The sequence below is a fragment of the Rhinatrema bivittatum genome, chromosome 11 (genome assembly GCF_901001135.1).
Source record: "Rhinatrema bivittatum chromosome 11, aRhiBiv1.1, whole genome shotgun sequence".
NCBI classification, from domain to species: Eukaryota; Metazoa; Chordata; class Amphibia; order Gymnophiona; family Rhinatrematidae; genus Rhinatrema; species Rhinatrema bivittatum.
The window spans coordinates 80,214,933-80,237,170 of NC_042625.1; the positions used below are offsets into that span (position 1 = coordinate 80,214,933).

At 44.3% G+C, this 22,238-nt stretch overlaps 1 protein-coding gene and 1 long non-coding RNA gene across 6 annotated transcripts in view; one reads left to right on the forward strand and one right to left on the reverse strand.

Annotated features, from left to right (window-relative positions):
- Nucleotides 1–19,321, reverse strand: part of HNRNPL (heterogeneous nuclear ribonucleoprotein L) — a 36,525-nt gene extending 17,204 nt beyond the window's left edge. Inside the window, exons 1-7 of one of the 5 annotated variants that reach the window (XM_029571559.1) lie at nucleotides 19,088–19,321; nucleotides 18,180–18,300; nucleotides 10,831–11,071; nucleotides 10,446–10,531; nucleotides 4,089–4,185; nucleotides 3,699–3,771; nucleotides 829–900 (exon numbers count right to left, since the gene is read on the reverse strand). In XM_029571559.1, the coding sequence (XP_029427419.1) occupies nucleotides 829–900; nucleotides 3,699–3,771; nucleotides 4,089–4,185; nucleotides 10,446–10,531; nucleotides 10,831–11,071; nucleotides 18,180–18,300; nucleotides 19,088–19,211 (814 nt within the window). In that variant the 5' untranslated portion in view covers nucleotides 19,212–19,321. Of the gene's footprint in view, nucleotides 1–828; nucleotides 901–3,698; nucleotides 3,772–4,088; nucleotides 4,186–10,445; nucleotides 10,532–10,830; nucleotides 11,072–18,179; nucleotides 18,301–19,067 lie in introns of all 5 variants that reach the window. The other 4 variants (XM_029571558.1, XM_029571557.1, XM_029571556.1 and 1 more) reach the window with 4 other exon arrangements.
- Nucleotides 19,322–19,358: 37 nt separating this feature from the next.
- On the forward strand, nucleotides 19,359–21,062 carry LOC115073264. The gene is made up of 2 exons (XR_003851961.1): nucleotides 19,359–19,626; nucleotides 19,757–21,062. It is a non-coding gene; the product is annotated as an uncharacterized LOC115073264 (long non-coding RNA).
- Nucleotides 21,063–22,238: the final 1,176 nt, after the last annotated feature.

Sequence of the window (22,238 nt, forward strand, 5' to 3'; positions counted from 1 at the left end):
CCCTGATATACCAAAAGAACAATACAGTCTGTTCCTCTATTTATGGAGACTGAACGTGAAGTTAACTATTTAAATGCCACTGCCTTATGAGTGAACTGGGTTTCTAGACAAATCTAACTTCAGGGTACTTATGCTCTGCTGCAGATCATGTGAAATTATATAATAGAAAATGACCATTGTAAGCAAAACCTCCAAGAAATTCAATACCAATTCTGCAAGCTACCATGTTGACCATTTTAAAACTATAGGTTTCCCTTCCCTCATCTTAATCGGATACGGTGGCAAACATTTTTCCATTGCTTTATGCTTCTTGGCTGCTACACTGCAATGTAAAAACTTGAAGCCCCTTAAATTTTTACAATGTACTTTTGTAATATGTCACATATTGCTTTATAAATAGATGTCACTGCTCTGTTTCAGTTTAAACCTTTGAACATGACAGACTGGATTTAAAACATGTATAAAAAGAGCTGTTCTCCCTGATGCATCTGGTCCGCTTAACAACCTCTGGTTCTGTTGTCAGACTCTTTACCCTTAATCAAACATTAGCAAAACTGTGATTACTGGTCCTCCCGACAATTGTTGTATGAAACACGGTCCGTATCAGGAAACGGTGTAACTCATAACAGCCTGCAATATCTTGTGATACATCTGTGAGACTACAAATAAAGACTTAAGAGGACAAAAATATTGGATATTTGAGATTTCTCTGCTCCATCATTTTCTGATTCTAGACAGTGTGTAGTTGGGGCATTCACCTTTTCCCCTGTGCTTTTGCTTTATCAATAGAGCCATTAAGATCAGCTGTTTCAGAGTTCAGATCCTTACCATATTCTACAGGGTGATCACCGAGGAGAGGAGGCTGCCTCTGACGCTTGTTTGGGTTATTACCAGGATCACCTAGAAAGAAGATTAGTAAAAACTGAACAGAAAATTCAAGACAAATATTATAAAATTAAGGCTCAGTCAGAATTAACTAATCCTAATCTGTAGGATCTTTTTAAATCTAGCTCCAGTTTCTGGATTTTTAAGCTACAATGATTCACCATGAAGAACATAAAGCTTGGTCTATGCTATGAGCACTAGAATAGACTGACTTCTCTCCCATCCTTAGTAAGTCATTTCACTAGCTCCTATTAGGAAAGATCATTTCATGTCTGTATATCAATTATCCCACCGATAAAAATCATAAAATTACACCTACTACTTGGTAATGCTACCTGTTCAACTGCAACTGGAGTACTCGTTTCCTTAGCTATTGCAAATCTAGTATACATAGAAATTAGTTCAAAATATAATCACAAAAGTAGGAAGGAAAGACCAGCAAAGACTACCCCACCAGTCAGGATAACTGTAAAAATGCCCATTCACCACACAGCTGGTTGAACAATGATGAAAGGAAAAAAAAGTGATGGTAAATGTCTCCCCACCCAAAACAGAGGAAAGAGAGGTGGGTGCATGAGAGGTGCAGTAACAGCAAAGAAAAAACTAGGTCATAGAAATATTCTGTTTTATACAAGCTGAAACATTCATGCTCCATACAAGATTACATGTGCATATGTTTAACAAAAAAAATAAATAAATAATAATCACAAAGATTGAAAAGGGCTACTTACAGTAAGGAGTACAGAGTACAATGCTCCAGTTTCACATAACAACAAATCTGCATTTCTCTTACCATTGGACGCTTCAACAGTGAGTTAGCACAGTTCTGAAAGATGGCGTCCCATCAAACATACACTGCGACCCTGCATTACATGGTTTTTACAGTCAAATACATTTCAGGTATCAAGTACAACTTAAAAATATATATATATATATATAAATAAGATCTGAAAAGGCTCACAGCTTTTTGTCCTCAGAAGGTATCAGAAAAGCAGTCATTAAAGGTGTGTTAATGAGTGTTCCTCCATGTTTTCGTCTCCTGCATTTGTGTAGTGCTTCTGGCTCTGTGTAGGTCTCCCATGTTATGGAAATGTGTTTCGGCCCAAATACCTGTCTGCATGCACCAGAATGAGCCCCAGCTACTTGCTGAATGCGGTGTGCCTTTGGTTTGTCTCCTGTTGGCGATGAATGTTGGCATCTGATGTCTGCACAAAACTGCCCTCCAGAAAGGAATGTAGAAGCAAAAAGGAGAGCATCCTATGTCTTGGAGGGTACTGTGATCTACTCCGCTCTGTATTTAAAAAGGTTCTCCGGTGGCCTGCTGGTGAGTTCTTTGTTCTGTGTTTTCCTAGATCTGTGTACGTTCTCTCTTTGGCGTTTGCATTAGTAACATGTCTGCTGTGGCATGTTCGGCCTCTTTCTCTGTGCTTGGACAGCGAGTTCTTGGATCACCGTGTTGTGTTCTTGATATATGAGATCAGTCTGTTGCTGGTCTGGTACATACGATGCATGTTTCTCTTCAGGAAAGAGCTAGTGGTTTCTTTCTACACTGTGTGTTTTTAGGAATGTGCAGAGGCAGGTCGCAGGCATTTCTAGGCTTCCACAGCCCAACAAGCCCCTTCTGTAATTACAGCTCAGACATGGGAAACTCCCATTAAAAAGTAATGCTATTTCCTCTCCCAGTTAGATATCACAACCTCCCCTTAATGCATCAAACAATGCAGAACCTGCAATTAGCCCCTGCATCTCTGCACATCTCTATTATGTACATGGGAGGAGAAATTTGTCATGTTTTAAGGGTTGTCATGCAATGCAATTACTTGCTCTGTTTACAATGTTCATGTTTTAAAACAGGGATGTCAAACACAGTTATGCAGGCTTTGGCCAAAACGTACCAAAGCCTCACTATGCTGACTGCATCATCCCACCCCTCTAACCCACTTCTACAGGTCCTGATAAAAGGAAGTAAACCATTGGGAGAACTTCAGGCAATAGCAGGACTCTGCCCTAACAAAATCTATACCATGCATGGTTCAAGCCCCTACCATTTTTTTTTTAATGTGTTTGACACTACTGCATTTAAATTTCAAGAAAGACACGATCAAACTAAAACTGTGAAAGCTGTGCCGTCTGCAACCCGACTTCCAACCCAAACTGCTATTTAAGAAAGGCTCGACAAGTGTTCAACAGCTTTGAAATGAGAGATGTAAAGACAGTGTAATTTGCCCAAGCAAACCACAAAAATGCCAATACTAATCTTCAGATGATGGTGGGAGAATTTGGGAAGGACTGGATCTTTGCTAACACTGAAAAGGGAAGTGCTGTAGAGCACCAAATCCCACTTTTGTAGTGCTATTCACTGTTTAGTTAGGTCCCTAAAATCTATCAATCTAAATTACTGCAGTTCTTTCCCTAATGATCGCAGCACTACACAGAAGTTAGTTTGGAAATTGTAGCTGCCAGAAAAGCTACAAATTGAGCCTGGTTATAAACAGCACATCTTCCTTACAAGAGGGCACCTTATTTCTCACTAGTTTAACTTCAAAAGCAAGAATCCTCCCCACTGCCTCAACATCCATCTAAGTAGCAGACAAATGCCAATGGCAAACTGAAAACAAATCTTAACTATGCTTAAAATTCTATTTTATCCAAAAGACTAGCTTCCCCATATGTAGGACATTTCATTTTAGGCTGCCCTATGTTTCTAATTCCTTGGCATTAGAAGACATGAAAGCTCATCTAATTATGCTTTCCAGAAAATGGCAAGCAAAGCATGTACAAAAAAAAATGTAAAGCCCTCCAAGAAAGGTTACCTTGGCCACTGAGATTGGGGTTGGTATAGTCCCAGGTATCCTGATCATTCTTAAACACATTTAAGCGTGTAGGCTGTAGAAAAACAAATTTTAGTAAAGATTAAGAGTTCACAACATGAAGACTAGAAATATGTTCCTTAATTCTATTAGCCAATGCATACACAAAAACTCTCCTAAAGACAGGGTTTTTTAACCTTACAAAAAAAAAAAAACAACAATCCTTAAAAAAATGAACAAATACAGTTATGCCAATATCCAATGAACCCCTGCCAGCTATCAAACACTACAGTGAAAACGTTTTAGTGATTGCCAATCTAAGCCACCCCCCCTAACTTGACAGACCATATGCTCCCTTTTCCAGTTGACATACCAGTTCTCATACCTACTTACCTTTGCATATTCAATCTTTAGAGTACAACAGCCCGAGTATATGTCAGCACCATTCAGGGAGGCCTTTGCTCTCTGCGCACTCTGCACAGAGTCAAATGTTCACCTAGTTAAGGAAAAGACTAGGAAAAACAACACAGCATATTTCAAACCAATATTCTGAAATGAAAAGATCTGCCAAGACAGACGCTAGGGGTTTAGAATGTAGTCAAAGGAAAAATTAGTTTACCTGATAATTTTCGTTCTTGTAGTACCACGGATCAGTCCAGACTGCTGGGTTTTTTAATACAAAACTCCGCCTTATATAGGAGAGTGCCACCTACAGTCCGGCAGTATTTTGTAATGACAATGATTGATGGCTCCCATAAGATACCATAGCTATATACACTAACTCTTGAACTAGAAAAATTACAACCGGGTCACTGAACCCCTGTAAGATCTGAACCTGTAGAACCACTTGAGGTTAATCAAATCAAATCTCTGCAGGAAGAAAAATGAGCAGACTCTCCCCCACTTGCATAACTCTGGACTGATCTGTGGTACTACAGGAACGAAGATTATCAGGTAAGAAACTAATTTTCCTTTCCTTGTACATACCCGGATCAGTCCAGACTGCTGGGCTGTACCATAGCTGTTCTTATCTGGGCTGGGATCCAGAGAGGCCCACTCGCAGAACACCTTCTCCAAATCCTCCCGATTCTGCATCTTGCACATCCAACCTGTAATGCCTTGCGAAAGTATGCAGTGACTTCCACGTTGCCACCCTACAGATCTCCTATACAGAAACTAAATTACTCTCCGCCCAGGACGCCGCTTGTGACCTAGTAGAGTGAGCCTGGAGTCCAACTGGAAGAGATCTACCCTGTAGCAAATAAGCCGAGCTGATAGCCTCTTTCATCCAATCGAGCAATAGTAGCTTTTGAAGCCATTGAGACTCCGTCGAGAACCATTCCATAGCACAAAGATGGCCAGACATACGAAACTCATTAGTAACCTCCAAATATTGCAGTAATGCCCTGCGAACATCCAGCTTCCGCAATTCTCCCAATAAAGGATCAGACTGGTCTAGACCCCCGAAGGCTGGAAGCTCCACTGATTGATATATAGGAGAGTGCCACCTACAGTCCAGGAATATTTCTCTGTCTCTAGCAGATGGTGGAGGTGCAAAACCTACAGTCTGGTCAGAGTTGTAATTTGAGAGATTTAGTCAGATTAGTTGGTAGTATTTTTTGTCTGGCTGAATTTAGGAGTTTGGTTCTTTAAAGAGTGTTTCCTGTGTTCAGCCTCCCAGAGGGTAGGCAGGCTAAGAGGGCCATCCCCTGCTGGTTTGAGGCAGCTGCCAACGAGGGTTGAGGACTCTATTTCTAACTTTGGGCAGCGTGGGTGCGATACCGGGGAGCCCGGCTCACTCCACCCAAAAAGATCAGCATCCTGGTTACCAATTCAGGCAAGTCTCAATTTAAAAAAAAAAAAAAAAAGTTTTGAATTTTTACTTTGTTTTGTCGGGCCCTCATTCCCTCTCAAAGGGGAGTTTTTTCGCCGCATTTTCAGGTCGGGGGGGGGGGGGGGCTTAAATTTTAATTTTTCTGCGAATTTTGACTGGCTCCTCCGATGCCGCGGTTGACTGCGTGTCGTGCGTGCGGCTCAGCATGTTTACGGGGGGGGGGGGGGGGGGGGCAGATAAGATAAAAAAAAGTGCAGAAAGACAGATTGCTGTGAGTTTCCTCGATGTCAGCAGGGGCTGCTCAGCCTGCACAAGATCTTTTTCAATTAAGCGTGAGAATAGAGGCCATTTTGCAGTTGTTCCGCTCTGCTATGCAGGCAGCCATGGGGGAGGGGTGATTTCCTGCTCAGCCAAAGCTCCCTGAGGACAGGGAATCACTGCAGCCTGCTTCTCCTGGCCCAGAGGTGAGTCCTGAGGGGACTTCTGATACCTCCGAGTCCTCCTCCATTATTTTTTTGCATAAAGCATTTAAAGCAAAGAAAGCAGGGAAGCTGCATGAAGGGGAAAGCCTGACTCCCTAGGGAATAAGTCCCGGGCGTCCAAGCACGCACAGTCTCATAAGGATGCGGGGCCTGTCAAGCCTAAGCGTCCCCTCCGCACTAGGGGTCCGCAGGGAGATACGGATTCTTCCAGGCTGGACTCATAACGGAGATCCAGATTCCCAACCCCAGATCCCGCATAGAGCGGATAAGCAGGATCCACAACAGGCAGAGAGGGGCTCCCAGGCAGCCGAGGGTGATGACCCTAAGGTGGTATGCCTTTTTTGTAAGGAGGAATTGGCACCACTTATTCCAGCTAGGCTCACTGAGCTGGGTATCGACAGTCCTCCTGAGGAATCCAATCTTGGTAAGATGGATCCTGTGTTGATGGGCCTGAGAGGTCCTGCTACAGCTTTTCCTTTTCATTTCTCGGCTACAGATTTGTTTCGGGAATGGGATACCCCAGATTGAAAGTCAGTAAGGCCATGGATAAGCTATATCCTCTGCCAGAGGAGGCCTTAGAGATGCTGCAAGTCCCTAAGGTAGACGCGGCGGTGTCTGTCACCAAGAAAACCACGATTACTGTCACAGGAGCGACTGCGCTCAAAGACCTACAGGACAGAAAGTTGGAGGTACAGCTCAAAAGGATTTTTGAGGTCTCCGCTATGGGAGTTCGAGCAGCTATTTGCAGTAATTTTGCTATGAGAGCAGGGCTCCGCTGGGTACAGCAATTGCAAGCCAACACAGGCTTCTCGGAGGAGGAAGCTGCCCAGGCAAACAGTCTGGAATCCTCGGTGGCTTACTGCGCTGATGCCTTCCACGACCTCTTACAGACGTCAGTCAGGTCCATGGTGTCTGCGGTCTCCGCCCGGAGGCTCTTGTGGTTAAGAAACTGGTCAGCAGACGTGTCGTCTAAAGCTCAACTGGGATCTTTGCCTTTTAAAGGGTAAGCTGCTCTTTGGAAAGGTCTTGGAAGATATGATTCAGTCCCTGGGAGATAACAAGGTGCATAGTTTACCAGAGGACAGACCTCGCTCACGAGGTTTCTTTTCGTCCCGCACCAGATTCAGAGGGAATCGGCAGTACAGACCGAAGGCGCCCACATCTTCCTTTTGTTCGGTTCCTGCGAAGCAGCAGTCTTGGTCCCAGCCGTTTTGGGGCCAAAGATTCAGCAGACCTGGTTCTGCTCAGCCTTCCTCAGGGTCCAAGTCTTCTCAATGAAGGGGCGCCGGTCCACTCCTCTGTACCGGAAGTAGGGGGCAGACTGTCCCTGTTTTTTTGAGGAGTGGGCCAAGGTGACTATAGATCAGTGGGTGCTGTCCATGATAAAACAAGGCTACGCTTTAGATTTTACACAGAGGCCCCGAGTTCGGTTTCTCGTCTCCCCCTGCGGGTATGCCGCAAAGAGTAGCGGTGCGGGCGACGTTGCAGCGGCTTCTGCAGTTGCGAGCCATAGTCCCCATTCCTCCAGAAGCACAAAGAAAGGGTCGCTACTCCATTTATTTCGTGGTACCAAAGAAAGAAGGTTCCTTTCATCCCATTCTAGAACGTGAACAATTGTCTAAAGGTTCCTCGCTTTCGCATGGAGACTCTGTGGTCAGTCATTGCTTTGGTAAGAAAGAGAGAATTTCTAGCGTCGCTGGATCTTACGGAAGCTTACCTGCACATAGGCATCCGTCCAGACCAAAGGTTTTTTCGGTTCTGGGCCAGCATTTTCAGTTTCAGGCTCTACACTTCAGTCTGGTAACCGCGCCCAGGACATTCACCAAGGTATTTGTGGTGGTGGCGGACCATCTCCGGAGGGAAGGTCTCCTGATCCATCCCTACTTGGACGACTGGCTAATTAGAGCAAAATCGAAAGCACTGGCCAGGGACGCGATTCACAGAGTACTACAGCTTCTTCAGTCGCTGGGCTGGGTAGTCAACCTCTCAAAGGGCAGGCTCGTACCCTCTCAGTCCTTGGAATATTTGAAGCGCTGTTCGACACTCAGAAGGGATGAGTTTCTTACTATGGAGCACATCTACTTTATAATAGATTAACTGTTCTATATGTTCCATGTAAACCGCCATCTCGGCGATAGTTATCTCTGTTATCTGTGAACTGGAGTGATATGTATATTATACAGGAACTTCCGGTATATAAAAACCAAAAATAAATAAATAAATAAATCTCCAAGTTACAAGACCAGGTGAAAGGCTTGTTACTCAAGAGTACTCCCAGGGTCCAAGATTATCTACAGGTTCTCAGATCCATGACTTTAACATTGGAGCTGGTGCCCTGGGCGTATGCTCATATACGGCCCTTGCAGTACGCATTACTGTCCCGTTGGAACCCAGTGTCTGAACTGAGTTCCAAGACATTTAAGACTAATTGGAGAAAATTCTTTTTTCACTCAACGCACAATTAAGTTCTGGAATTTGTTGCCAGAGGCTGTGGTTGGTGCAGTTAGTGTAGCTGGATTCAAAAAAGGTTTGGATAAGTTCTTAGAGGAGAAGTCCATTAACGGCTATTAATCAAGTTTACTTAGGGAATAGCCACTGCTATTAATTGCATCAGTAGCATGGGATGATCTTAAGTGTTTGGGTAATTGCCAGGTTCTTGTGGCCTGGTTTGGCCTCTGTTGGAAACAGGATGCTGGGCTTGATGGACCCTTGGTCTGACACAGCATGGCAATTTCTATGTTCTTACGGCAGCGGCGAGGGACAATCTAGTGTGGTGGCTAGTAACAGAATCTATCCCGGGGGGGTCCTCTGGATGTGCCCGAATGGACAGTGTCACCACGGATGCCAGTCTCTCCGGCTGGGGAACGGTGTGCCAGAGGAGATCAGTACATAGCCTATGGTCTCCCAAGGAATCTCTGTGGTCGATCAATCTGTTGGAGACTCTGGCAGTATAGTTAGCATTACAAGCTTTCTGTCCACGTCTGCAAGGGAGAGCAGTCCGGGTGTTGTCTGACAATGCGACCACGGTGGCGTATATCAACCGCCAAGGAGGAACCAGGAGCCACCCGGTGGCTGTGGAAGAGAGTCAGTTATCAGCTGAGTGGAACACTTAGCATTGCGGCGTCTCACATTGCAGGCATGGACAACGTGCAAGCGGATTTCCTCAGCCGGCATCATCTCGATCCCGGGGAATGGGAGTTGGATGACGCTTTTCAGCGCATATGCATAGCGTGAGGCAGACCCCGCATGGCTCTCGTGGCAACTTTTCAGAACACCAAGGCTCCAAGGTTCTACTCTCTAAGAGAGACAGGAGCGGAAGGGGTAGATGCCCTGGTTCTACCCTGGCCGGTCGACGTTCTTCTGTACATATTCCCGCCTTTGCCATTGATCGGCAGAGTACTCCGACGGATAGAGCGTCATCCGGCGCGAGTAATTTTAGTAGCGCCGGAATGGCCGAGATGCCCTTGGTTTGCGGACCTTCTCAATCTAGCGGAGGCAGGTCCGCTACAGTTTCCAGAGGTTCCAGATCTTCTTCACCAAGAACCCGTGTGTTTGGAAGAAGTCGAGCGCTTCTGCCTAGCGGCATGGCTTTTGAACGGCGCCGTGTAAGTGGCAAGGGTTATTCTCCTGCGGTAGTTTCTACTCTCCTCCGGTCACGTAAAACATCCACTAATCTTGCGTACGTTAGAGTGTGGAAGGTTTTTGAGTCCTGGTGTCTAGAACGGGATGTTTCGCCAACCCGAACTTCAGTATCGGATATTCTGTGTTTTCTTCAAGATGGTCTGTCCAAGGGCTTATTGTGCAGTTCCTTATGAGTTCAGGTAGCAGCTCTTGGTTGTTTGTGTTGGTCGGTGCAAGGTGGAATGTTGGCGGCTCATCCGGATGTAGCGCGTTTTCTTCGAAGAGTGAAGCATTTGCGTCCCCCGGTCAAACAACCTTGTCCCTCGGAGTCTGAATTTGGTGCTTACGGCTTTGTGTGCTGCACCTTTTGAACCTTTAAAGAGGGAGACACTGAAGGATATTAACTTGAAGGTGATTTTTTTTTTAGTCGCCATTACTTTGGCTTGTAGAGTTCAGAACTCCAAGCTCTTTCCTGCCGGGAACCCTTTGAGGATCTCCAATTCGGAAGTTTCTTTACAAACGGTTCCTTCTTTTCTTCCGAAGGTGGTGTCCTCTTTTCATGTCAATCAATCAGTGGAGCTCTCTATCTGCTAGAGGGAGGGGGGGGGGGGGGGGGGGGGGCCAAACCCAGCAGTCTGGACTGATCTGGATACATACAGGGAACTACCTTTATTATCCCAAATCCAAGAATTTGGTGGGAGTGCAAGAGAAGTCCCAAACCCATGTCCTCAAAGAAGATTTATAAGTGAAAGATTTCCTGAAACTAATGCTGTAAAACAGGAAGATAAATTAAAAAAAAAAAATAAAGGATATTCCACCATTGCCTGGACTCCATTCTTCCGGAAGATGACAATCCTCTGAACTGGTCCACAAGGATTACAGATTGTGTAAAGGACATCCTAGAAAAGCAAGGAAAATAGAACCCTATCATTTAAGTGTGCATTAGTTTCTTAAAGAATTGCAGGTCTCTACTAGTCACAAGAAGTCTGAACTTGAATTGCAAATGTCTTGGGAGGCAAGGACTGTGTCTTTAAAAAAAACCAAAACAAACTACTGGCTAAAGGACCAGTAAAACATTTTTTTGGGTAGGCCAGTATGAAAAGTCAGAACTACATGTTGCTTGACCAGTAAAATCTATATACCACTGCACTGAAGGTTATAGCAATCTTACAATATTTAAATGCAAGCTCCTACATACCGTGGTGATAGAATAAATGGGATTGAGAATGGTGAAGAGTAGCACGTTATTGACACCCCTGGAATCATCGCCAGAATCGCCTGGGCGTGATATTTTCTGACTCGTGGAATAGTTCACAAATGCTGGATGTCCGGCTATGTAGATCTGGTTGTCTGCAGCATAGTTCACAGCATTGCATGCACCAAGAATATCCTCAAACTCCACTAAGGCCTGCCTCTTTTTGGGCATCACCACTACGTAACTGGAAGAAAGGAAGACTTTCTTTTACACCATTTAATTTATTGAATGCTCAATAACAAAAAAAAAAAAAAAAAGTACATCAATGCATCACCACAAGGTCCTGAACAGGACAAAAGTAAGAGCATTCAAAAACAGAGTCATAACATTTGCTAAGCAACGTATATACTCAATTTTTGAAACAGCTTAAATATATCCCAAATAACTATTTTCCCCCTACCCCCCCCCCCCCCCCCAGAGGGTATAAGTAGCAGTTTCTCAATATGCATTAGGGAGCACCCATTGGAGTGGAACTCAACTCAAACTGGAAACTCCCTTTGTCATGCTTAATCATGGAGAGTAAAGCTTCCACATTTTCCCAAATCTTAAGTGTGTCATACTTGAGGGCTATGAGCTTCTCCTTATAATACACCCTCTCTAGACGACAGCACATGGAAGCCAGTGGTGGGGCAGCAGATCTACGCCACCACCAAGCTATTTCACATTTGGTAGCTGTAGCGAACTGTCATAAAAGTCGGGAAGATGAGATTTTGACAGTTTAATACACACATTAAAAAGAAACCTTTGTGCAAAGAGATCATCATAAGTCATTTGCTACAACCTAAATATACATTACTTGTGTACCACAGAAGAGAACGTTAAAGACTGAATATTGCAGCTGCAGTACTGGATTGGGCTGTGCTGTGCCAGGAGGCAAACTGTCCAGTGTCCAGCTAAGGAATAACTTTTATTAATTTATAATTTTGAGGGCTTCTGTGGCTTGCAGGAATGATGGCTACTACCTAGTGATTAATACCCTTTTCAATACATGCTCACACGGTTAATAAGACTCCTACATTGCTCTATGCTTCAACAGCAAGAGGAAATGTGGAAAAGAGGACTTGCATTCAGGCAGCAACCAACAAGGTAGCATAGCCTGGGCAAACAAATAAGCGTGGGAGTAGCTTGCTTGTTGCGGGGGTTACTACCCTGAACCAATTAAGCCTGTTACTTTACTTGGAAAGCATATCCAGCACAGCTCACTGCTTCAACAGAAAGGGGGGGATGAAGAAATAGGATTTACTAGAGATGTGAATCGGAACTGAAATCCGAACCGATTCTGGTTCCGATTCACATCTCTAGGATTTACATCCAGCCAACATCTAACAAGGCATTGATCTGAGCAGTATGAGTATACAAACATTGGGATAACTTGCTCAATACGATGGTTACTACCCTCAAAACATTAAGCCTTATACTTCACTTTGATACAACTCTAATACTGCTCTCTGTATCAATGGCGGGGGTGGAAGGAAATTAGAATCAAAAGCTACCAATAAGGGCCCTGAACTCAGCTGTCAGAGTAACATAAGTATGAGAAAATAAGTGTGAAAGCTTGCTGGGCAGACTGGATGGGTCTATTGGTCTTCTTCTGCCATCATTTCTATGTTGCTATGTAGGTAGTAAACCTTTTCTAGACACTGTGCCCCAAAGTAAAAAAAAATTGTTTTAATAGACAACTTTAAAAGAACAGAGGAAGAAAGGGGCACTTCTCTGAGAAGAGGCAGCAGGCTCCATTGATCTCTCAGGACAACGCTTGGATCTCGGAGATAGAGACGAGGAAGACAGTCTTGAGCGTAAAATCCTTTAACATAGCGCGACGGAGAGGTTCGAACGGAGCCACACAAAGGGCCCGGAGGACCAGGTTAAGACTCCACGACGGGTAAGTGGACTGGTAAGGTGGACGTAGGTGCTTGATTCCCTTCAAGAACCGAATCACGTCCGGGTGTCCCGCTAAGGAATGGCCTTCTACCAGACCCAGGAGAGAGCCGAGACTTGTATGCCCAGAGAACTAAAAGAAAGCCCCTTGGAAAGCCCTGTCTGGAGAAAAGAAAGGACCAACGAGACCAGGGCAGAGCACACAGACACCAGACTCCGCACAGATTCAAAAACCTTCCAGATACATGTAAGCCAGAGATGTCGACTGCTTTTGGGCCCGCAGCAAGGTGGAGATGACCTCTTCCTTGTAGCCCTTACGCTTCAGGCGTCGCCGTTCAAAAGCCAGGCCGCTAGACAGAAGCGATCGGCCTGGTCGAAAAATATGGGCCCCTGCCGGAGAAGCTGAGGAAAGTGGCCTAGCCGCAGAGGTCCATCCGTCGCCAGGTTGACAAGATCTGCGAACCACGGCCTGCACGGCCACTCGGGTGCTACCAGAACCACAGATCCCCGATGGAGTTCTATTCTTCTGAGAACTTTCCTGGGGCGGGGGGCTAAATAGATTTCATGCAGGAGGAGGACAAATTCCGTTGAAATATGGGCCCTATATTTCCCGGGGGGGGAAATCAGGGAATTCATCCTGGGGGCCACGGGGCTCAAATCGGGGGGGAAACTGAGAAAAACAAATCGCCGCAGGCAGCTCCGAAAACGGAGCCGCTGAAAAATCGGCCTGGCTATGCTGTGGGGACTTGATCCCCGGACTAAATTTGCCTGCCCTGCCAAGGAGGGACCTTCCCCACCCAGCAGGCAAGCAGAACAGAGGCCCTCTCGCGAAAATCACGACGAGGGCTGACCACAGGAGAGGCAGGCAGCCTGCCTCAGCATAAAGAGAGCTGCTCTGAAGAAAAAAACTGCAGAAAAAAAAAAAGTTTGATTGGCAGCTTGCAGGCCCAGAGTGAAGCAGGGGGGAATCCTGCTGACTCCTGCCTTTCTGGCTGCCGGTTGAAGCCCTCTGAAGACCAAAATGAAAAACAAAATGGGTCTTCTGCTGTAAAGTAAGTTAAAAAGCAATTTGAATACTTTTAACTGGTTATTTGTTTGTTTGTTTTTTTTTATACAGACTGAGCACAGCAGTGGGGAACTAAGCCCCTTCGGCAGCCAGAGGAGGGGGAGACGAGACCTGGACCACCAGACTCCGTCCCCACACCTGGAAGCGGCTACGGACTCAGGCTGTGCAGCGCACAAGGGGCAAAGCCCCCCTGAGTCCGGCAAGAGCCAGGAGACGGGACTGTCTCCTGCGCCAAAGAAAAGCTACAACTCCCTGTCAGTTTTTTTTTTTTTTTTACAGGAAGATCACACTAGATCCCTAAGGAATAAGTACTTGCTTGATCCATGAAGAAAAGGCTGACTAGCCTAGAGCAGGAGACCGAAGGGTGAGCTGCTACACCTGCTGGAGACAGATGAATACTGAAGGGTTACAGGATAGGCTCTGTCCTCATATAGGATATCCTTTCAGTTTTAGTCTGTCTCCACCTGCTGGAAAGGAGGCTCAACCCACAGTCTGGACTGATCTGGGTACGTACAGGGAAAGGGGCACTTCTCTGAGCAGAGGTAGCAGACTCCATTGATCTCTCAGGGTGAGTGATCCGGGATCCCGGGAATCAGCCATGCGCAGCAAGGGATATGAGATAAACAGGGTCCCTGAACCCCAAGAGGCGAATATATAAATTCTATTTTTCCTTTTTATTTGCACCTCCACCATCTGCAAGAGACAGAGAAATACTGAGGGACTGCAGGTGGCACCTCGTCTTAAGTGGCAGTAAAACTTTCTATCTCCATCTACTGGAGGGGAGGCAAAACCCAGAAATCTGGACTGATCTGGGTACGTACAGGGAAGACCTTTTCTAGCCAGCTGATATAGTATATTTGGATTTTCAGAAGGCATTTGACAAATCCCCGTGGAAGACTCATGAAATTACAAAATCATGGGACAGAAAGCAGTGTTCGATTATGGATTGGTAATTGGTTAAAAGGTCAGAAACAGAGGGTAGGACTAAATGGTCAGTTTTCCAAATAGAGAAAAGTAGTGGAGTATCGCAAGGATCAGTACTGGAACCTGTGATATTTAACATTTATAAATGATCTGGAATAAAGGAATGAGTGAGGGTCAAATTTGCAGATGACAAAATTATTCAAAGTTGTTAAAACAGCAGATTTTGAGACTTTGAGACTGGGCAACTACCGTATTTTTTGCTCCATTAAGACGCACCTGACCGTAAGAGGCACCTAGGATTCAGAGGGGGAAAATTAAAAAAAATAATAATAAAAAATTTTTTTTGCGCTAAACCAGCTCTGTCCCCGGGCATCTGTGCGTCTTATGGAGCAAATTAGGGGAGTGCATAACATTTTTTTCTCTCCCCATTTTATTTTCGGGTCTGGGGAGGGCCATTTCGGTCCATTCCCCAGATCAGAAAACTTATCTTTCTCTGGGAACCCACCCCATCCCAACCCTTTAAATTAGTTAACCCCCCGCCAGACCTGCCAAATTAATTTACTACAACCCCGCCCCCTGCCCCCCCCCCCCCAAGACCTGCCAAAAGTCCCTGGTGGTCCAGGAGTGGTCCGGAAGCGTTCTCCTGGACTTGGGCTGTCGGCTGCCAGTAATCAAAATGGCGCCGACGGCCCTTTGCCCTTATGTCACAGGGGCTACCACTGCCATTGGTCCACTCCTGGACCCCCGCTGGACCACCAGGGACTTTTGGCAGGTCTTGGGGGAGTCAGGATTTATTAGATTTTTAGTTTTTTTTTAATATTCGCTCCATAAGACGCTCATACATTTTCCCCCCACTTTTGGGGGAAAAAAAGTATGTCTTATGGAGCGAAAAATACGGTAAATAGCAGATGAAATGTAATGTGGAAAAGTGCAAAGTGATGTACATAGGGAAAAATAACCCCAACTACAAGTACATGATGATAGGTTCTGTATTGGGCACTTGAGAACAATAAGTTGAAATCCTCTGCTCAGTGCACAGGGGAGGTAAAAAAAAAAAAAGAAGAAAGTGTTGGGAATAATCTGAAAAGGAAGGAGAATAAAAAGCATCATATTGCTTATCAAGTATGGGTGCGACTGCACCTTGAGTATTATGTACAGTTCTGGTCACCCAGTCTCAAGAAAGAAATTGCTAAACTAGAAAAGAGTGGAGGAGGGCGACAAAAATGATAATGGGGATGGAACATCTCTCTTATGATGAGAGGCTATGCAAGCTGCGGCTCTTCAGCTTGCAAAAGATGGCTGAGAAAGGACATGATAGAAATTTAGAAAATCACAAGTGGGATGGAACAGGTAAATAAAGGACGCCATTTTGTTCAGAGTAGTTAAATCACAAGCAGATTGTGATGAATTGCAGGAAGACCTTGTGAGACTGGAAAATTGGGCATCCAAATGGCAGATGAAATTTAATGTGGATAAGTGCAAGGTGATGCATATAGGGAAAAATAACCCATGCTATAATTACACAATGTTGGGTTCCATATTAGGTGCTACAACCCAAGGAAGAGATCTAGGTGTCATAGTGGATAACACATTGAAATCGGTGGTTCAGTGTGCTGCAGCAGTCAAAAAAGCAAACAGAATGTTGGGAATTATTAGAAAGGGAATGGTGAATAAAATGGAAAATGTCATAATGCCTCTGTATCGCTCCTTGGTGAGTTATTTACTCTTTCGGATAGTAGAAAGACTAGGGGGCACTCTATGAAGTTAGCATGGGGCACATTTAAAACTAATTGGAGAAAGTTCTTTCACTCAACGCACAATTAAACTCTGGAATTTGTTGCCAGAGGATGTGGTTAATGCAGTTAGTATAGCTGTGTTTAAAAAAAGGTTTGGATAAGTTCTTGGAGAAGTCCATTACCTGCTATTAAGTTCACTTAGAGAATAGCCACTGCCATTAGCAATGGTTACATGGAATAGACTTAGTTTTTGGGTACTTGCCAGGTTCTTATGGCCTGGATTGGCAACTGTTGGAAACAGGATGCTGGGCTTGATGGACCCTTGGTCTGACCCAGTATGGCATTTTCTTATGTTCTGGACAGTTATTTCAACTACTACTAAAACAAGGGGACACTCCAAGAAACTAACAACCAACAGATTCAAAACAAATCACAGAAAGTACTTTTTCACTCGACGCACTGAGAATCTGTTGCTAGATGACGTGGTCAAGATGACTAGCATAAAGGATTTAAAACAGGTTTGGACAAGTACCTGGAGGTACTTGTCCATAACACATTAGCAGCCAAGTAGAATAAAGAAAGCTACAGCTAACCCTGGGAGTGAGAAACAGGAATTAAATCTACTTTATTGGATCTCTTATTCTTGAAGAAATTGTGTATTTAATTGTTTTAATACGTGCTGTAAATTGCTTAGGAAGATTTAATCTGATAGGCGATAATAAATGATTTTAAATAAATATTTGCAACTTGCACTGGCCACTGTTGGAGATAAGATGCTGGGCTTGAATGTCTGACCCACCAAGGCAATTCTTATGTTCTAACTTGTAAGTGCCCAGAGTGGCAAATATACATACAAAGATTGTTTTGGCCCAGAAGTTCTCTTCCCCTCCAGCGCAATGAAAACTAGTTTTCTGATTCTGGCACCATGAGCCTTCATTCACGGGTAACAGGGATTTGTTTAGATCTACCCTCCCATGATTACTAGTCTGGTTATTGTAGCAGTGGTGGTTGTTCTCCATTAATTGACTTATGAGGAGAGGTTGAAGAACCTGAATATGTATACCCTGGAGGAGAGGAGAGGCAGGGGTGATAGGATACATACCTTCAGATACTTGAAGGTTTTAATGATCCATGGTCATCAACAAGCCTTTTCCATTGGAAACAATTTAGTAGAACTAGGTGGTCACGATTTGAAACTCCAGGAAGGAAGACTTAGAACCAATGTCAGGAAATATTTCTTCACTGAGAGGGTGGTGGATGCCTGGAATGCCCTTCCCAAGGACGTGGTGAAGAATTAAATCGTGAAGGATTTCAAAGGGGCATGGGATAAACACTGTGGATCTCTTAAGGCTCGAGGATGGGAAGAAATAAAAAATCTTGGGGGTAACCTGTACGGAGAGGCAGTTGCTCCCTTGGGAAGCTTGCTGGGCAGACTAGATGGACCATTTTGGTCTTTTCTACCGTCATTACTATGTAAATCCTGAATTACAGGAACTAAATCCAGCCACCTGGTGTCCTCAAACTCTGCCTGTACAGCATCCTCAGTTTCAGATGATCTGACTCAGATAAACCGGGACTTTCTACATAGCACTGTAGTTATTATCAGCCCACAAACTGCATGCTGTATTTTTTAAAAAAGAAACTATAAACTAAATTAACACTCCAAACATTAAATATTTTTTAATTACCTAATGGGTCCAAACTCCTGCAAAGATTCAACAAGATCAGCTTCCACAACACCATCAATCAGCCCCCTTATGTGGACCACAGGAGATGCAGAGGTTTTATGAGGATCATCATAATTTTCCTATAAGAAATATTTGCCTCATGTTATAAATCACAAACAAAACTGCAATTCCATATAATCAGATTCCATCACACCTAAATTTCCCACAACTAAAAGTTGATTTTAAGGATTATTTATCCTATACTCCATCTATAAGGCCCTAATTGCAAGGCTTCCTCACTGTTCAGGCTTATTTAAATTGTGATTGCCCAACTTGAGTAAATTCTCTTTCAAAATAGAAATGAAGCTAATAAACCATAAGAAGCATCTCTACTAATTTTAAACAGCATTGAAAATTAGAAACTAGTACTCTTACAATTGTTCTAAGACCATCATTAAAACTGCTACCGATGGCAAATTTGTTTTCCTTTTTTGCTGAAATATCCTCCCCTTCCCCGCCATCCATTCCCCCTTCCCCAATCTTGTGATCCTATTCCCCCTCCAAGTCCACCTTATCTTTATCATTTCCGGCCCTCCTCCCCCATTCAACCTCTTCAGTCTCTCACGCCATTCCCTGTAACCCCGATCCCCATTCACCTTCTGCCCATCCCCCACCATCTCCCCCGCTGTCTCTCCTGCCATCTTGCCGCGCCTGGCCCAGGGGCTCCCCTTCTTCTGCCTCCGCCAGATGATTTTTCCTTAGTTCCAGTCCAGGGGATGGAAAAAAAGAAGTCACTGAGAAACGGGAACCCTCTTACTCCGCCTACAAATTCTTAAGAAGGGCTGAGTCCCGCCAGGCTCTAACGGCCGTTACCCGGCCTCGTGGCCTCCAAGCCCAGAACCCTCTTACCCCCGGTGCTACCTCGCCGCCGCCGCCGCCTCCTCCACCGGCGCCACCCGTTCCATGCTCGCTGTTATCGGTTTTCTGCCTCTTGGGTGCTCGACCGCCCTCGTTACCGTAGTATCGACCTCCAGCCGCTGCCATCTTCACCATGTCCTCCGCTCCACTCTCTACGGGCAGTAAAGACAGCTACAATATGGCGCCCCGCAGAGACCGCGGCCTGGACGAGTTTCCCACACGTTGCCTGCTGGCTGCGGCAGCCGCCAGTCACTTGCTCTCGTTGTGCATTGGATGAGCGGGAGTGTCAGTCACTAAAACTGTTCTAGTAGTAACACACGACCGATTGGATGATTTTTTAAGATCCCGCCTTTCTGTTCTTGGTATTTGTGTGACTTTGGTTTCAGCTTTGTGATTGGTTGGCACCGATCGGCCCATTTTAGAATGTAACTGCGCTAAAAGGCAGGCATGGGAAGGTCGGCCATTTTCTTTTTATTCTTTTGGGGCTCTGTTACGCTGGCTTTGGATGGGAACGGGTACTGAGGAGCATGACCGTCAGAAAGTACAAAATGTATATGGCTAAGATTTATTTTATTTGTAGTGGCTCTAGTTAATGGTCGGGGTTACATAGTTTGCTTATTCTGAAAATCCGATCTGTTCGTAACCCTGAAAGACTATTGTCCGATTTTTTTTCCTTCCAGCAGTTCCCAGCAGCTTTCGGGAAAGGCTAGTTGGTTCCTTTCGCTTGCAATGGTGAAAATAATGTTCATGGCTTCATCTCCCATTGAAATACATAGGACTATGCAATGATTTGAAATGCCAAGACAATAGGCTATGTTGGAAGCAAAAAAAAAAAATCATGATGCTGCACCTCGGCTCCCACCTGAAATGAAGACTTAATTTGCTTTGTAGCAAAAACAGCGAAATGCTAGTCTAGAGGACTTACAAGCTATGTAATAAGGGGCGCTAGGATGCCGCATCAGGGCGCAGTTTTGTGCATAAATTGAACTCCCACTGTTGCAAGGAATTTTATAGACAAAAAATTGCGCGCGGACTGAAAATCCGATGTTAATGAAGGCATAAACTAGCTGTTACTCTCCAGTATAAAGAGGTGCATAGGCTTTACATATATTTTCTTAAAACTGGAACTTCTGGTCGGAGGTGGAGTAAAGTTAATGGAGTTAGGGTATGGGAATTGGTGGCATCAGGGTTTTGTACTCAACATTTATGTGCGTAAAACATGATGTGTTTTGCAGGCACAACTTTCGGGCTGAAATTTTTTTAAAAAGCTTTTGTAAATTGTGGGTTTGTGCGTATAAAAGTATATGCAGAAGAGGATGCACAGCGTGCTTTTACATGAACCGCAGAGAGGCATTCTAAGGAGTGGAGAAGCCATTGCTGCATGTACTTTAGATGCATACTTTTGAAAATCAAAATGAACATACATACATTCCTAGCAGGAGTAGATGTGTCTGTATATTAAGCCATTCCACAACTGGGTTTTATTGTAGAATGCACTTTGGCGGCCCTCCATAAATTTTGTCACGCTCCAACGGGGAGGAGGTTACCACTTTTGTGACAAGGTGATTTGGATGGGGTGGGGGTGGTGGTGGTTCATTTCATGCCAGAATAGTGCAGCGTCATTTTCGGGTGGCTGCTTATCAGAAGCAGATACAACCTGGCTTACGTTTGCAGGGTTAGGTACCGGATTACAGGTCCCTTCTCTTCAGCATTAACACAAAGGTTTAAATGATGTAAGCAGGTTTAGTTACATACTTTTAGGTTCAAGGCTTCACAGATACAAGGCAAGCTCCCAATGTATTAGCATACCATTAGCGTACTGCATCAGGAGTTGGTTTGTTTTTTTTTAATATGTTGGTTGAGGAAATGCAGATAATCTATTACACTGTCCTTCCAATTCAGCTGGGGTAGGCTTTGTGGTCGCTCTTTATCCAATCCTCCACCCTCCCTGACCTCGTGTAATTCCAAATAAAGTTACTGGATTCATTCCCTTTGAGTCCGTCTCATGTATTTTCTGGCAAATACAGAAAATGTGGGTTCCAGACATGAGGTAGCTGAATACATTCAAAAGAATCCCCCAAACCGTCAGTACATCAATAGATGACAATGCTGCTTGGTGCAATTTTTTCAGTCCCGCATCAGACAATGCAGCTCATATGAATTCACTAGCAGTGGAACTGCAGTAATGCCAAGGTACTCGCTGAGATTCTGCCCAAGCCCTGGCAGGAGGAATCCCAGAAACATAGCTGGCATTATCCTCCCTGGAGCCTTCAGATAGAGGGGAGCTGGGTTCTCCTAAAGCAGCATGCTGGAAGAGCTGCTGTCACATGCTCTCATAGCTCCAAGGAGTGATCTTGTACAAAATGGAGCATCCTCTTTTATAGCAGCCAAAAATACCAAATACCAAAACAAAATAAATTCAGACAAATTTAGTAATCATTTTAAAGCATGCCTGTCAACTGATACCTACAGCCTCTTCTGGAAACACAAAGTTTTTTTAATAGTTTGTAAAACTCAAGATAATTAGTCTCAGCTCTGATGGTAATTGACAATTTGTTCCAGAAATCAGGCGCTATTGCTGAAAACATCCTTTTAGCAATACAATGACTCTTTATTGCAGTCGGGACTTCTAACTGGTAACCTTGCAAAGATCTTAATGGCCACCCTAGTACATACCATTTCAGTTTATTACACAAATATTCTGGATCTAATGCATACACTTAACAACTATAGCAAGCAATTTAAATTGAATTTGTTCATGTACAGGTAACCAGTGTAAAGCCATTAATAAAGGTCTAGCACTTTCATAATGGCTTTTCCCAAAAAGCAATTTTGCCTCACATCTTCTTAATTCCCAATAACAAAACGTTACAGTAATCCATATTACTCAATAATGTGGCCATTGCCACTGTACACAAAGCCTGGCAATCTAAATAGTTTTAATTGATGAAGTTTCCTAAGCTGTAAATATGTCCTCAGAACCTGCTGAGTTAAAATCAACACCCAGGATTCTAACCTGATTGGAAATAGATATTAATAACTATCACTGTCTCCACCCGCCCCCGCACAAATAATCTACCCACTCCTAAAATTCCAGTCTTCTTTTTATTTAAAACTAATCTACTAGAAAACATCCACTGTGAAATTTCTGAAAGACAAAAA